The sequence below is a fragment of the Lasioglossum baleicum genome, chromosome 5 (genome assembly GCF_051020765.1).
Source record: "Lasioglossum baleicum chromosome 5, iyLasBale1, whole genome shotgun sequence".
Lineage (NCBI taxonomy): Eukaryota > Metazoa > Arthropoda > Insecta > Hymenoptera > Halictidae > Lasioglossum > Lasioglossum baleicum.
The window spans coordinates 9,048,583-9,063,892 of record NC_134933.1 but is presented as its reverse complement, the minus strand read 5'-3'; the positions used below and the strand labels follow the sequence as shown (position 1 = coordinate 9,063,892).

General features: G+C 38.5%; 1 protein-coding gene across 9 annotated transcripts in view; it reads left to right on the top strand.

The window, feature by feature from the left end:
• Fife (regulating synaptic membrane exocytosis protein fife) overlaps nt 1-15,310 on the top strand; it is a 58,210-nt gene that overhangs the window by 14,138 nt on the left and 28,762 nt on the right. For 8 of the 9 annotated variants that reach the window (XR_013008991.1, XR_013008992.1, XR_013008993.1 and 5 more), the window contains 9 exons: nt 626-809; nt 3,509-3,805; nt 3,888-4,053; nt 5,933-6,198; nt 7,786-7,854; nt 10,054-10,178; nt 11,271-11,383; nt 11,489-11,565; nt 13,399-13,457. Coding sequence is in view for 6 of the 9 variants with exons in the window: in XM_076423721.1 (XP_076279836.1) it covers nt 626-809; nt 3,509-3,805; nt 3,888-4,053; nt 5,933-6,198; nt 7,786-7,854; nt 10,054-10,178; nt 11,271-11,383; nt 11,489-11,565; nt 13,399-13,457 (1,356 nt within the window). In the remaining 3 variants the exon portion in view is untranslated. The remainder of the gene's footprint in view (nt 1-625; nt 810-3,508; nt 3,806-3,887; nt 4,054-5,932; nt 6,199-7,785; nt 7,855-10,053; nt 10,179-11,270; nt 11,384-11,488; nt 11,566-13,398; nt 13,458-15,310) is intronic. The other variant, XM_076423723.1, reaches the window with a different exon arrangement.

The window sequence follows — 15,310 nt, the reverse complement described above, 5'->3', positions numbered from 1 at the left end:
ACGGTTTCAGTGATTAGAACTTTTATGTAGATCGTAACTTTTGCAGAGTCTAAAACAGGAGAAAATTTATATCTAGACAGCAGATCTTTATGCATTTATGACAAAAAATAGTAGGCGTAATTTAAAACAGTAAACGTATTATAAAAATTTAAAGATACTGTTACATTATTTTCAACCTATTGAACATATTAAGAAAGGAAATAAATTTCTATTTCACTCTAATTTGTTGTAATTCACATAAAAAATTTTATATTGCATAAAGATCCACTGTCTATTTATATCTATTGTATACCAATTAATTCTCTAATAGCTGTAGATTAACAAGTCCAAAATTTCGGTTTAAATTAATGACATACATATTTATTAGACTCTGTTCTGAATCTTCATCACGAGACTGATACGATATTGTAGGGCAAGGGGTTAATGACAATTTCAATTCGAAATTTACTTGGAGAATCTGAAATCTGTGAAATAAGACCAGCTTTCATTTGCTCGTAGCTTTTCGCATCGGTAAATAACAGTGTCCGTACAGCGAGTGTTGTTCTGTCGCCAGCACCTTCGCAACTTCATCACGCAATGGTGTCATTATCTGTGAGTCTCTAATACTCGTGTCGTAATGTTATAGTTTCGGAAGGTTGCAGGAGAACGTCGTGAAGACATTCGATGGGAAAGGGATTTGGACCGAAAGAGCAAGTCTAGAGCCACATCACCGGATCGTCACCAGGTCGAAAGGGGACGAGCTGGGAGTACGCAATGGGTTGCCGTTGAACCTCCTTCAGCCGTGTCTGCAGTTCCCGTTCCTGTTCCCGGTAAGGACATGTTTCTACTTATTGTTTTTACTTCCTTTCTACTTATTATAGTATACTGTATACCAGGGAGTTCCAACTTGTTCCTCTCCAAGAACTGCAAGGTCCTCACCATTAGTCAAACCTCTTCCCACTACAGTAAAGTCGCGATTCTTATTAAACAGCCTGTCAGTGTTGGGCAAAAAATTAATCAACGATTGACGACTAAATTTCTACTTCAATCGTTAATCGCAACTAACAATTAATCTCCTAGTTTAGTCGTTAAAAAATTGCGGTTAACAATTAAATACTTATTAATCGTTAATCGCGGTTAACGATTAAATTTCTACTTTAGTCGTTAATTGCGATTAACGATTATTAATCGTCAATCGGATAATTGATTAATGATTATTGCTGAAATTTCGAAATGAAATACGTAATCAGAACTGTATGAATACTGAAAAAAAATGTAAACTGAGTTTAGGTGTATTGTCATTTAGTCCATAATACAAATTCTGTTTACGTGCTTTTTTGTTTTTTTCGATGATTCCTTTTTTTAATCAACGATTGACGATTAAATCAATCGATTGAATCAATCGCCGATTTCTTCATTTAATCAACGATTGACGATTAACTTCATCAATCGATTGAATCAATCGCCGATTTATTCGACGATTTCTTCATTTAATCAACGATTGACGATTAACTTCGCCAATCGATTGAATCAATCGCTGATTATTCGACGATTTCTTTTTTAAATCGTATACATTTATCAATCAATCATGATTAAAATTTTAATCGATTAATTCCCAACACTGCAGCCTGTGTTCTGCACGGACAACTATCGTATACCGACATTATTTTTTTATGACTGCGTCTACCGCGCCGAGAGTTCAACAGAAAGCCGAACGTAGAGAAGGACAGCATGGCAGTGGAGTGGGTGGGCACCTGGTACTTTCCTTTACAGGTACTTTACTGTACTACGTACAGCTATATAGAGTTAGTGAGCGGCACGGGAACAGGGACGAAGTTCTACGGTAACGATGAAGTCTAAGAGTGGGGGAAGAACCTAAGTGGAGAAGGTGTCGCTTATGACTCGCGAGCTACAAGTTGGAACTCCCAACTGTATACATATTGTATACTTATGCGCGTCTGTACCTGCATTTGTAATTATGGTGTAATATCGCCTTTACGATAATACTGTCGTAGATTATCGTACGATATAATGCAACAGTATACATATTTGTGGTTGTAAGACCACAAAAAAATGTGAGTTTATGCATTAATTAAGCTTTGGAGTATAGGATTTACGTATTTACCAGAAAAAAGTCATGAAAACAAATTTGAAAAGCTCAGAAAATAATGTCCTACGTCAAAGAATTAGTAATCAAAACTTTAAACGGCAATATCTCGGAAGTGAAACTATGCGACATGCGGCGTTCTTCCTTAGAGCCACAGATACATCGTTCGTCATAACTCTCTCGCTGAAAAGTAATCGATACGATCTAGGTGCACGGTAGTGCACCAGCCAAGTTCTCGCTGTACCTCCTTTTACCCGAAACAACTTAGCCGTTTTTTAGAGGCTTATAACTCGGCACTGGAGGCAGATGGAGAGATGTAATTTCGTACACTTGTTAAATGCTATCATGTCTCAATATTGACAAAACATTAATCTTCCAACATTAGTAGGTTCCGAGATATAGGACCTCAAAAATCGCTAAATTTGTCACTGACTGACTGGCTGACTGACTGACAGATCACCTAAACCTTTGGGGACTTCCCATTGACCTACAAGCTTGAAATTTGGTACATAGGTCCACCATAACAAACACTCAAAGGAATAATTATCAAAGTTTGAAATTTTACACCTTAAAGGGGTTGTATTGAAAAAAAAACATTACGAAATAGGTACGTAGGATAATGAACATAGCAGCATAACATACATAAGTATACGTTTTATTAGCTTCGAAGTCGCAACAAATACTGATGAAAAAAGCAATCGCTCTAACGTAAACAAAAGGAACTGCACCGAGCATCGTCTGAGTGCTAATCTTCGATACATTGAATTTGGATTTTGTCTTGCAGATTAGAAAAGGATTTTTTTTCTTTGATACCTACTTGATAATTGATGATATTTCAACAAAAATTGATGAAACCCCAACAAAAACATCTTGTAAACAGGAGCCAAGTTCCTATGGCCGTAAAAAGTTGCGAGATCAAACAAAATACAGCCAAGTTCGTTAGCTTAGAAATACCTCTTGCAATACTGAAAAAAGCGTTTGTAAAAATTAATTTAAAAGAACGCTATTTAATTTTTAAAGAGTTTAATGGAGGGCTAAATTATTCAAACTTGGCCGCTACCTAACACCTTTTATGGCCATTGGTTTAAAAAGTAACGGCCAAGTTTGAATAATTTAGCCCTCCATGTAACTCTTTAAAAATTAAATAGCGTTCTTTTAAATTAATTTTTACGAACGGTTTTTTCAGTATTGCAAGAGGTATTTCTAAGCTAACGAACTTGGCCGTATTTTGTTTGATCTCACAACTTTTTACGGCCATAGGAACTTGGCTCCTGTTTACAGAATGTTTTTGTTGGGCTTCTATTTAGCGCAAACTTACCCAGCTCGAAAGTTTCAACGTATCTACATATGTATTTGCTGTACGTTGAATCCGTTAACGAAACCACTGTTAACCGGGCCCATGCGCGATGATGTTTAACGTAGACGATGAAGAAGAACGGCGAAGTCGTGGTCGCTGGACCGTAGGTGGGCGTCCTCCGCCTCGCATGACAAGGCAACGATCCTACGACGACGAAATGAAAAACGCCGATCAGATCAAGGAGCCTTGCCTCAAGCTTCCGACGATGCTGACGAGGCGCGTGTCTGCCTATGACGTTTTGTATACTGCACCGGGAGGTGGACCCGATGCTGGTGTTGGTGCTGTTGCTGGGGCTGGCGTCGGAGGTTTGAACGCTATGGCGATCATGGCTACGCAGCAGAGAGCATCGATCTCGGCGCAAGGTAGACAAATCGTTCGTGATAGCGTAATCCTGTTTGAGTGTAGCAACCTTCGTGAATCCGAGAAATATGTTTTCGTTGCCAGGTAACAGGAAACCTGGGATGCCATACGAAGTCGGTTCGGAAGATGAAACCATGATGAACTTGGACCCTGTGCTCCAAGTGCCAGTCGTTTCACCCACGGTGGTATCGCAACAGCCAATTTTACTTCCAGATCAGGAGCGACGCAACAGACGTAAAGGCTCTCAGTTGTAAGTACCCTGCATCGCGTGTGACCAGTGTCGCCAGATCGGGAGAAATTCAAGAAAATACAGTTGCCATCTAACTCTCTGTCCTTAACGGATTAGTCACGTGACATTGTGACACATGGAATGGGGCAATGGCGTCGTAGAAGGGATACAATAGAGTTTGAGACAAGTCTTAAACTGGCGACGCTGCGTATGACGCACTATACGGATACACATACTAGTGTATACAGGGTGAGTCACTTAACATTATCACCTCAAATATCTTTGTCGTCTTCAAAGATACATTAAATGTCTTGAGGACAAGGTTGATGGTAAAATGAGGCTGACACGATACCAAATAAATTTTTGTTTTTATGTCATTTTTTTAGAGATATCAAGGTCACCTTCATTTTTTTTAATGGAACGATAGTCCCTTTCATTACGAATTCAGTGACTGTAATTACTCAAGATCATTCAAGGTCATGGACAGAAAAAAACCTGATGAATTCCCGATGTTGCGATATGCGAAACGGATGAAAATGTCGGGCCAGAACTGGTCTTACGCTACTTTGACTCATGCATGCTTGTCGGGCAATTTGTCCCGTACTCACATGTGGATCGACATTTATAGCTGCTAAAATATTAATGTCATGGGATTCTTTCGTTTACGCCTTCACGCTTTCTTACATCTACACTTCCAGTATTTCTAAACAACTTGTAGATATCAGTAGAAGTCAGCCTAGAAGGAGTGCTTCGCTCAGGGTACCTTTCTTCATAAAGCAACCGGGCTTGCAATGCATTTTGTCTACATTCACAGTAAACCGTTATCACGTCACACCTTTCAACCATTGAGTAAGACATAGCGGAATCGCGTTTGGAAACATACTGTCAGTAAATAAATCGCAGGCGTAGTCGGCTAGAGGAGGTTTGAAAACATTCCATAGCATTGAGGGACCTTAGCATGTTTACTACAAGTCTCACCGGTGATAAACGTATACTGGTTCCATATTTTAGTTTTATACGTTTTTTCTATCCGTGACCTCATCATTGTAGATGTTTAAAAAGGGTGGTTCCATTTAAAAAAATGAAGGTGACCTTGATATCTCTAAAAAAAATAATATAAACACAAACATTTTTTTGGTATCGTATGAGCCCCATTTTACCATTCAACTTTGTCCTCAGGACATTCAATGTGTCTTTGAAAACAACAAAGATGTTTGAGGTGATAACGTTAGGTGACTCACCCTGTAGTCTATAATATACAATATTATAATAACATCGGTGAATTGTAGGTTCATACCGCTATGTACAGCTCCGCGTAAACAATTTCTATTTTCTATGAGCTGTGTTGTATATGCGTACGAACATACGATATATGCAACTCGAGATGAAGGTAACGCGTCAAGGCGTTAAATGACGTAAATTCACTGCAACCCTGTGGTCGGTGCTAAAGTGCCAGCATTTTTCCGTTAGACGACTGTTCGCTCTTTCAGCGTGTTCCGCTCTTTTCTTCCCTATTGAAGATACGCTTGCTTGCGCTTTGCTGGTAAGCTAGCAAAAGTCAAGTAGAGTGCAAACACGGCGGCGTTCCCGCCACTACATAGAGGAATAATTAGTGTCGTGCCTATGCCACGCAAGCAGTTACAAACTCGCGCTTCGCGTGTAACTGTGAACTGTTACGCCTGTTACATCGTTTATTACATGCCTCGTCGTTTTTATTTTTGTGCGCGTTTCTATTGTTGCTCCACGCTTCACGAATTTGTACCTGAACTTGTGGGACCCACGCGGTCCCTTCGATATTCGAGTCATCGATATCCGATTAAAGTTGGTTCGAAATGAACAACAATTACTATACTTCTATGATACATATTATAATGTACATATTATTATGTATTTTGTTCAGACCGGATATAAAAGCGATAAAAGCGTTGGCATCCGCGGTTCCGGGAGCGGTGAAAGTTCCTCCACCGGTTGTGAACAGAGTTGCAGCGGAAGATCGCGAATTGACCCGGCAAGGCAGTCTCGTGGACGGGGAAAGTATCAAGATCGTGATCCACCATGCGGACAACGACATGGGTAGCGGTAGCGGCGTCGGCGTAGGCGGTGCTGGTGGTACTGGTGCTGGTGCTACCGGTGGCGGAGGTGTTGGTGCTGGCGGTGGCGTTGGTGGTGAGAATCTCGTTGTCTGACAAAGAGTGTCCTTATTTGACTGCGGATGTTTATGCAATTTTAGATTTTTGTAGACGAATTTGAAGAAAGTGTTGCCAAACAAAATCATATTTTTATTAGTAATAACATTTGTAGGTCCAAGATAAATAAAAATCGTGCCAAGTTGCATCGAATTTGATACTACAGCGATTTTTGAACATTTTTAAATACCATAAATGATCCGCAGTCTAATCGTTATCATTGTCAGAGTATAGAAACTACAAAACGGTAGAGAATAGAAAACAATGAAACAGGAATAGTACTACAGAATAGGATAGTTGGAATTTAGTTGGACCAACTTCAAGTTACACAATGGAAGCGGTAAAATGATTTGTAACTTGATGGAAAGTATAAATTCGCGATTCAAGATTCTTTAACAGAGTCTTGTGCTGCTCTTTACTTTACCGGACTAAAAATTTGTGCCTTTCTCCTATAAATTATGATGTAGTTGGTATGTAATCCAGTAGATTGGTACCCGGGGCGGCTGCAGATCGAAGTTTCGATCATCTAGGATCAATGGTTCAGGAGTTATGCTTGCTTAAAGTTGTGCATTTGTCAGTGTTTTTAACAGCCATATTGGTTTGTTGTATTGCGCGCCGCTTACCGAGCAGAGCCGCTAGGTGGTAGTTGGTTGGTGATTAAGTCGGGGGGGGGGCGAGGTACGCGGCTCGCGGTCGTCACTACAAGCCAAAAACAGGATCGAAACTTCGATCTGCAGCGGCCCCGGGTACAAATCTACTGGATTACATACCAAATACCTCATAATTTATAGAAGAAAGGCACAAATTTTGAGTTCGGTAAAGTAAAGTTTTTACCCGAGTCTTGAATAGATTCGCGGCGGAAACAGTTTTTCTTGAATCGAAATATTTTGTAATCTTCCGGGGATGTAATTCGAAAGTGAAAACATGTAATTCACGAAAGGTAAACGCAATCTTCAAATGAAAGTTCTTGTTTGGTATACATAGAGAGGAATCTAAAATTTGATCGGTTTACAAGTTGACTTTGGGCAGCTTGTTATAAAAAGCCATGAACTGCTTCTCTGGAATAATGTTGCGGTAAGATTCGGCTTTGCACTAGATGTAAGAAAACCGACGGTAACAGGATCGCTATCTCAAATGTCCGAGAATCACCAGTTTCGGTGAAGAAGGTAAAGCTGTATTTGTGAAAGAACAAAAAATAAAACAAAAAAGGAGAAGCGAAAGACTAGCTACGAAAAAGATTCGGATACCGGACACGCAAATTCAATTTCTGCAAGAACGAGCATCGATCGAGGTTGGAGTCGAGGGTATAAACGAAATCATCTTTTTGGTTCGTCGAGCGGAAGTCGCGCGATTGCGCAATAAACTATAAAAGGACAGTCGACAATGGGCAAATTTTTCTTTGTCACTCAAAAATTTCACTTTCTTTATCATCTTGTTAGCCTCCGATTACATTGACGATAAAGAGGGAAATCGTCGAATATATCGTACCTATCGTTTAGAAATAATAATCATTGAATTCTAAACATAGTAATGGAGCTGAAAATGATTCATCGTGTTTTCGTTGCAGTGTTAAGGATGAACACCAAAAGGAGGCTAAAACTCAGGAGAAACGCAGCTTTGGACAAAGGGCACGGAAGTAAGAATACACATATTATGGCATCATATAACACAAATACATATACATACATATGTCTAATATTGAGTTGGCAAGAAGTAATTTCGGTATTTTAAGATGAAATAAAACCGAATTTCTTTACCCAAGCGATGAACTTTAATCAATAACATATTTTCTTATTTATTCTTTTTGGCAAAAGATCATCGAATAGAAGGGAAAATATCTTATTTATTCAAGTTCATTGCCTGAATAAAAAATTGGGCTCTGTTTCACCTTAAAATACCAGAATTACTTCCTTGCCAACCCAATATTATACATATGTACAATATGATACAATACAGTTAGGAGAAAACTGATCACACTCATTTTAAATGAGAATAACTTTTTTATGAATGGACCAAACGACTTCAATTTCTCTGTAAAGCTAGATGAATTAGTTTAGTAAGTGACGTCTAAAAAATATGTTGAAAAAATGCATTTGTTCGGAATTGTGAAAAACAATAGTAAAAATTGATTTTTAGGACTTTTTTACCTGGGCCAATAACGACAATTTAAAAGATGTGTTTGGTCAACTTGTATAAATTATATACGCTCCGAAAATTTCATTGAAATTGGTTAATTGGTTTACGAGTTATAAACGATCAAAAGTGGTAGAAAGGCCAAAAATCTTCAAAAATTGCAATTTTTACCACTTTTGATCGTTTATAACTCGCAAACCAATTAGCCAATTTCAATGAAATGTTCGGAGCGTATATAATTTATACAAGTTGACCAAACACATCTTTTAAATTGTCGTTATTGACCCAGGTAAAAAAGTCCCAATAATCAATTTTTACTATTGTTTTCACAATTCCGAACAAATGCATTTTGCAACATATTTTTTAGACGTCACTTACTAAACTAATTCATCTAGCTTTCCAGAGAAATTGAAGTCGTTTGGTCCATTCATAAAAAAGTTACTCTGATTTAAAGTGTGTGTAAACAGTTATGCTCCTAACTGTATAATTAGTCGATGTTTGGCTGCTTCGGAATACAACCTGTTCATAAAACATAATACAATACGCGACAATGGAGAATTCGAACACGTATGATTTTGCGGCGAAATAAAAAATAGTAGGTAACACGGATACGATGATATTTATAGATACGAATCCATCGGACTGAATAAGCGAGCTGAAACGAGGTCATAAAGGTTGATAAAGAGCGAAGGCAATGAAAATAACCGCGCGGCGCGCGGCGTTCCTAGCAGGCGTGCGAATGATGTTTAATTACCCGTTGCGCTTTCAGATAGGTTTGCTCACTTTTCATTTCTCTAGGCAGAGTCGTCCGGTGAATTGGTTATTGCGACGAGTCGGGCAAGCACAATAGAAACAGGGAAACCTAATATCCTATGTCCTATATCGTATCGTACCGTACGCGTACGAGTACGAATCAGGATTACCGCGTGTAGTAAATAGTTCCCGTGTTCGTACCGCGTCCATTATCATACACAACTTTGATCGATGCATACATTCCACGTGGATACAAAAAATATGAAAAAATTACACTCCCATTTCTGGCCTGTTAATCCCTTGCCGTATTTTAACGAGTCAGACCTGTCATGAAGATTTTAACAAAGTCTAACAATGAATGTTACGCGTTTCTTTTTAGATGAAGTAAAATTTGATTTCTTTCGTAATCGATAGACTGCGAATTTTATGCATTTACGGCAAAAATGGCTACGTATATAATATAAAGCAGTGGACATATTAAATATATTTAATGACATTAATGAATTAGTTTCAGCTGAATAGAATAATTAAACATTTTTATTTGGCTCCTGTGGCCTGTAATCGATGCAAACATTTATTTATTTTGCATAAATATCCGCAGTCTAGTAATCAATATTTAAGCATTAAGATAAATGTAGCCATACAAAAAATATAAATTTTCTTTTCTCTTCTACGACGTTTTTGGGGATAAAGACGTTTTAATCACTGTAACTGTAAAGAAAAAGGTACGGCAAGGGGTTAATTAAAACTGAACAATTCCTTCGTGGCTGTCAAAAGGCCTGACGATTAAAATAGTAAAAAAAACTGCATTCCACTTCGATTTTCCATTTTTTTCGTTATTAGTAGCACCCCTGATCGCAGGATTAAAACTAAAACGTTTTAATTCTTGTACCTGCTAGTCTTTATTGCAATTTCTGGACATTAAGATGTCTAAATTAAAATTTTACAGCGACTGGATTTGGTTTGAGAGTGGTGGGCGGCAAAACGGCTGCCGATGGGCGTACTTTCGCATACGTGATGTGGGCTGTGCCGGATGGACCTGCAGCTAAAGCCGGCATACAACGGGGCAATAAGGTAAGTGGTAAACGCGTTGTGTTCGCATGTCGTTTGTAGCGTATATCTGTAGAATACGGTATCGTTACAAGTTCAAGCTATCGTTTCTACCGTAAAAAAGGTTTATCGCGTGTAAATGGCTTTTCCATGTTGCAAAATTCGACGGAAATAGGAGGATACGATACTCCTGCACCTCGTCAACCGTCAAGCGTTCAGCGTCAAGCGCCAAACGCAGCGCGTTGAGCACGAGCGGTTAACGCGTGCCAGTATCGACAACTACCCCTATTCTCTCCAGTTGTGATTTTAATGAAATTATCGACAGCAGCGCAGATTGGAAACACGATACAACGTTACCATATCTTTTCCCTCTTGATACCATGTAACATCTGTAGAAATAATTTTTATTTGCAATGTGCATAATTTAAATAGATGTTATTCAGAGTTGGGCATTAATCGATTAAAATTTCAATCAAGATTGATTGATTAATGTGTACGATTAGGAAAGGTAATCATTGGAAAATCGACGATCGATTGAATCGATTGATGGAGTTAATCGTCAATCGTTGATTAAAAAAAGAAATCATCGAAAAATCGACGATTGATTCAATCGATCGATGAATTTAATCGTCATTCGTTGATTAAAAAAGAAATCATCGAAAAAAAACATTAAAGCACATAAACAGAGTTTGTATTATAGACCAAATGACAATACACCTAAACTTAGTTTACATTTTTCTCAGTATTCATATGTATAATTTTGATTCCGTATTTCATTTCGAAATTTCAGCAGTTAATCATTAATCAATTATCCGATTGACGATTACAATTGAAAGGAATGTAATTATTACCTAATCTAGGAGATTAATTGTTAATTACGATTAACGATTGAAGTAGAAGTCTATTCGTTGATTAAATTTTTGCCCAACCCTGATGTTATTCGAGATGATTCGAGTTAGATGCCTCGCGCTGTATTGTACAAGGATAATATAAAATATCAAATTTCCTCGGGATTGTAACATACACGTTTTGAACATGCAATCGATCGTTGGCATTCGTTGTTAGCCTCGCTGATTAAGAATTAGTTCCTCTATAAAATAACATGTTTTGTCACAGGTATTGGAATGGGCTGGGGTATCTTTGGTAGATCGAAGCTTCGAGGAAGTTTCGCAGATCACCGATCGTGGCGACGATGTGGTAGAACTGGTGGTCGAGCATGTTGCCGACACGTAAGTAGAATACAATCGAATTATTGTAGTTGGTAGATCGAATTCCGGCGAGTATGAGCCAATCGAATTATCGTAATCAATGCATCTGCACGTTCGCGAATGCAGCGGGGATTTGCTGGATGATCAAGGTACGACGGTACCGTCAACGGGAAAAGTACCGGGAAATATGGGATTGCTGATGGGTGAGTACATCGAACAAAATCCATCCGCGTACCCGGCGTACCCTATCAGATCGTTCTCGTTCTCGTTTGTTCGAAAACGAATCCGGTTCTGAAGAATACATTGCGAAAAAATGAATTGTAAATGGTGGGCGTCGTCACTAGAGCGCATATTTCGCTTTCCAATTCATAATTAACAATTGGTACGATATTGTGACCCGCAACTAACGGGCCGAGCTACCGAACCGGTTCCAAAAAAATTACGCCGCGAGTTACGATACGTTCAGTTTGGGTTTCATTTTACTCCAAAGTCGGAGATTTTTGTCGGAAAGAGCACCGATAAACGGGGATTTCGAATGGGATTGTCGTTGGTTTTATATCAGAATCTTAAGGAGGTAGACTCGCGTTTCCAGGATTGCGAGGGTGCCGATTGCAATACGCCTTCTCGATAATGCAAAGATGGGGTTTTTCAGTAGCCAAAAGTCCTATTTTTACGTTTACTAGGCGCAATTTGCATTATTCGGCAGCATTTTTAGCTGTCGCAGCTTTATGAAAATAGCTGTTGGCGCTGCTTTATGCTTCCGAATAATGCAAATTACGCTGACGGCGATCGCGGCCTAGATTGATCTTTTATCTAACGCTATTAACACCAAAACTACCAGACCAGTCAAAATGACTGGTTTTACAATTTCATTTTAAGATTCCTACTTCATGGTACATTTTTTTCCCGCAATGATGTAATGACTTTTGCAGCGATAACTGAAGGAATAATATAATGAATTTTATTTTTGTTTAACTTATTCAGAATCAAAATAATTTCGTATCATGGCTACTTGTATCAATACCAGTCACTTTGACTGGTACTTCTCTAAGTAGAAAAGCATTCAATAATTTGTTTACCGAACCCGAAATCGTTTATTAGATATTTCGATAGATTTATTGATGTTTTGCGCAACGTCTTATTTTGGCGGCACAACATAAACATAAACGTAAACATAGCTGCGATGTAACGTAACATAGTTATCGATGTTGTTTCACGCGGTCATTTTTTATACCATATCCGTTGGAATAGGACCTAATTCTTTTTTATATAACAATACTTTACTAGCCCTAAAAATGGCAAAACGATTGAAAATCTCTGAATTGTTGCGAAAAGTGAACAATATACCAATGGAATGCTCGGATATCGAGGATGGGGAATTGTATGAGCACGAAGAAACTAAATCAGAAGAAAATGAAATTGAACTTTACAGTGATAATAGTAATAAATAGGGTAAATGTTGCGTTTAGGGGAGGCTGAATAGTAACAACAGGATAGATAGTAATAATGAGATTATAGAGACAAAGAAAATGTTCAGGAGTCCACGGAAAGTGAATTAAAGAATATTTTGAATTTATGTAAAAGAAGACGTGTTTGTGTGCCTTCAAGTTCTGAAGACGAAAATGAAAGTATGCAAGATCCAGTTGGGAAAAATAAAAGACATTCAATTCAATTCAATTCAATTCAAAGACATATTCCTTTCGTAAGATAGTAATCAATCAATAAATATAAAAATATACTATTATTACATATTTTTTAAAGACCAGTCATTTTGACTGGTTTGGTAGAACTAGTAGTTCTAGTGTTAACTCTGAAAACCCCATCTTTGCATTACCGAGAAATGAGAAGGAGCATGCCGCACCCTTGCAATCCTAGAAACGAGTCTACCCCTCAATCTAGTGGTTCAGGTGCAAAAGTTTAGGCGAAAGAACAACGGTTTAATCGATGCGTTTGATATTACACGGTGCTATAACCCGGACTGTTTAAAACGTGCGTCGATGCTAGTCTCCTCACGATATCTCTGCAATGTTTTACAGAAGCGGAAACGGATAAAACGCCGTCATCACCGACGCGCAGGAAACTGCCAAAGACGCCGGTATAACGAGTTCATAAATTGACACCTACATACATGACCGTTTCTTACTGTCTTTCTTTTCTATCTTTCTCTCGTTTCCACGCAATGTACACGCATACGCATACGCATACGCATACGCATACGCATACCCTCCATACCCTTTACCCATACCCATTGCACCAGAACAAAAACAAGTCTCGAACAGATCGAGTTTGTTAGTGCAATGGACAAGGGCGTGCATCGTACATCTTGCAATCTTCCACTCTGTACTCTTTGCTTGAAAAATCAAACAACTATAACATTCATCGGCTTCCTTGGTCCGTCGCTCTGTATATAGATGGAATATTCTAATTCGTTTAGGATGCGAGTATCGTCGAACTACCGTGTGTGTATTTTTTGACGCAGTTCTTACCCACGTTACATAGGCACCAAAGTTGAATGTGTAGAAAACGAAAACAGAAAATTAGTCACGGCGACACGGTAGAGCGTGTAAAACATTGCCTTCGATGTAAATATAATACGATAGGGATAGCACGAGTATATATGTATATATTTCACTACTACTACTACTGATAATAGTAATAATTCTAATGATAATACTAATAATAATGATAATAATAATGATAATGATAACGATAGGCTTTTTGGTACAACACGAACCGCAAAAGCACAAACGCTTTCCACCGACTTGTCCGGAAGGAGAACGGAGAACACTGACAATCGAAATATTTCACTTTTCTCTGTTAGAATATCCGTTATTTTCTACAGTAAGAATAAAACGCGAAGGAAGATACGACTGAAAGATTCGTGTAATTTTCATTATTTTATTCGAAGATGTACCGTACGATAGAGTATTATACGTGTAAGTATAATCGCGCATCGAATAATAATAAATCCCAATGGGAAATCTGGGAACGTTCGTTCAGCGTATCCAGAAGTACCATCCAGTTTGTATATTTATAATAACCGATGTAAGCTGATAAAAGTTTTTAGATTTTTAGAAATTGATCGGATGCAACACAGAGTTCAAAACGGACAATCAATTTTCTATCTAAGCATATTTTTTTTTTATTTGTTTTCAGCCGGAATTTCGTACGTGAAATGAATAGGTAGATTACTCTGTTCTCTGTTCCGGAAAAGTTGCCAAACTAAATGGTTCCGTCGCGCTGTGTCTTTAGTTTCGAAACGGAGTAAAATGTAGACCAGATGGATATGTATAGTGCTTATTCCTGACATTTTCTTTCGTCTGGGGACAGCTTTGTCTTATAATTGAGACAAATGTTCCCAGCACTGGCGTAGAGCGTAGAGCGTACGGCGTATGGCGTAGGGCGTGTGGTCAACCATTGTCTCGCTTCGGAACAGTTTTGCTACGGTAGCTATTACTTTTCTTGTAAAAGTACTGTTTTAGCTGCGATCTGTTAGCCATATTTACAATAACAAGTAGGTGTCGCTTTTTAGGCTGGATTCGCGTGAAACTATACAGGGTTCTTGACAATACGTAGGCGTGTACCTGTCTTTCGTATAAGTGCAAACACTTTTGAACTCGGCAATATCCGACCACGACTACGACCACAGCCGCGAAACGTCAGTCAACTTTTCATGGAAAGCGCTTCGAAAGTGCTTCTACACGCGGAACGATACTTTGCGAAAGAAGAACGAAGAAATTGATGTGCCTCCACGTATTGCCACTTATTTCCGCGTGCTATCTACAATCTACACTGTTATATCTGTGGTTGTCAGAAAGAACGCCGCATGTCACATACTTTCACTTTCGAGACATTGCCGCTTAAAGGTTTCATCACTAATGCTTTGACATATGACGTCGGTTCAATTGCATTATTTTTTCGAGCCTTTCGAATTTGTTTCCATGACTT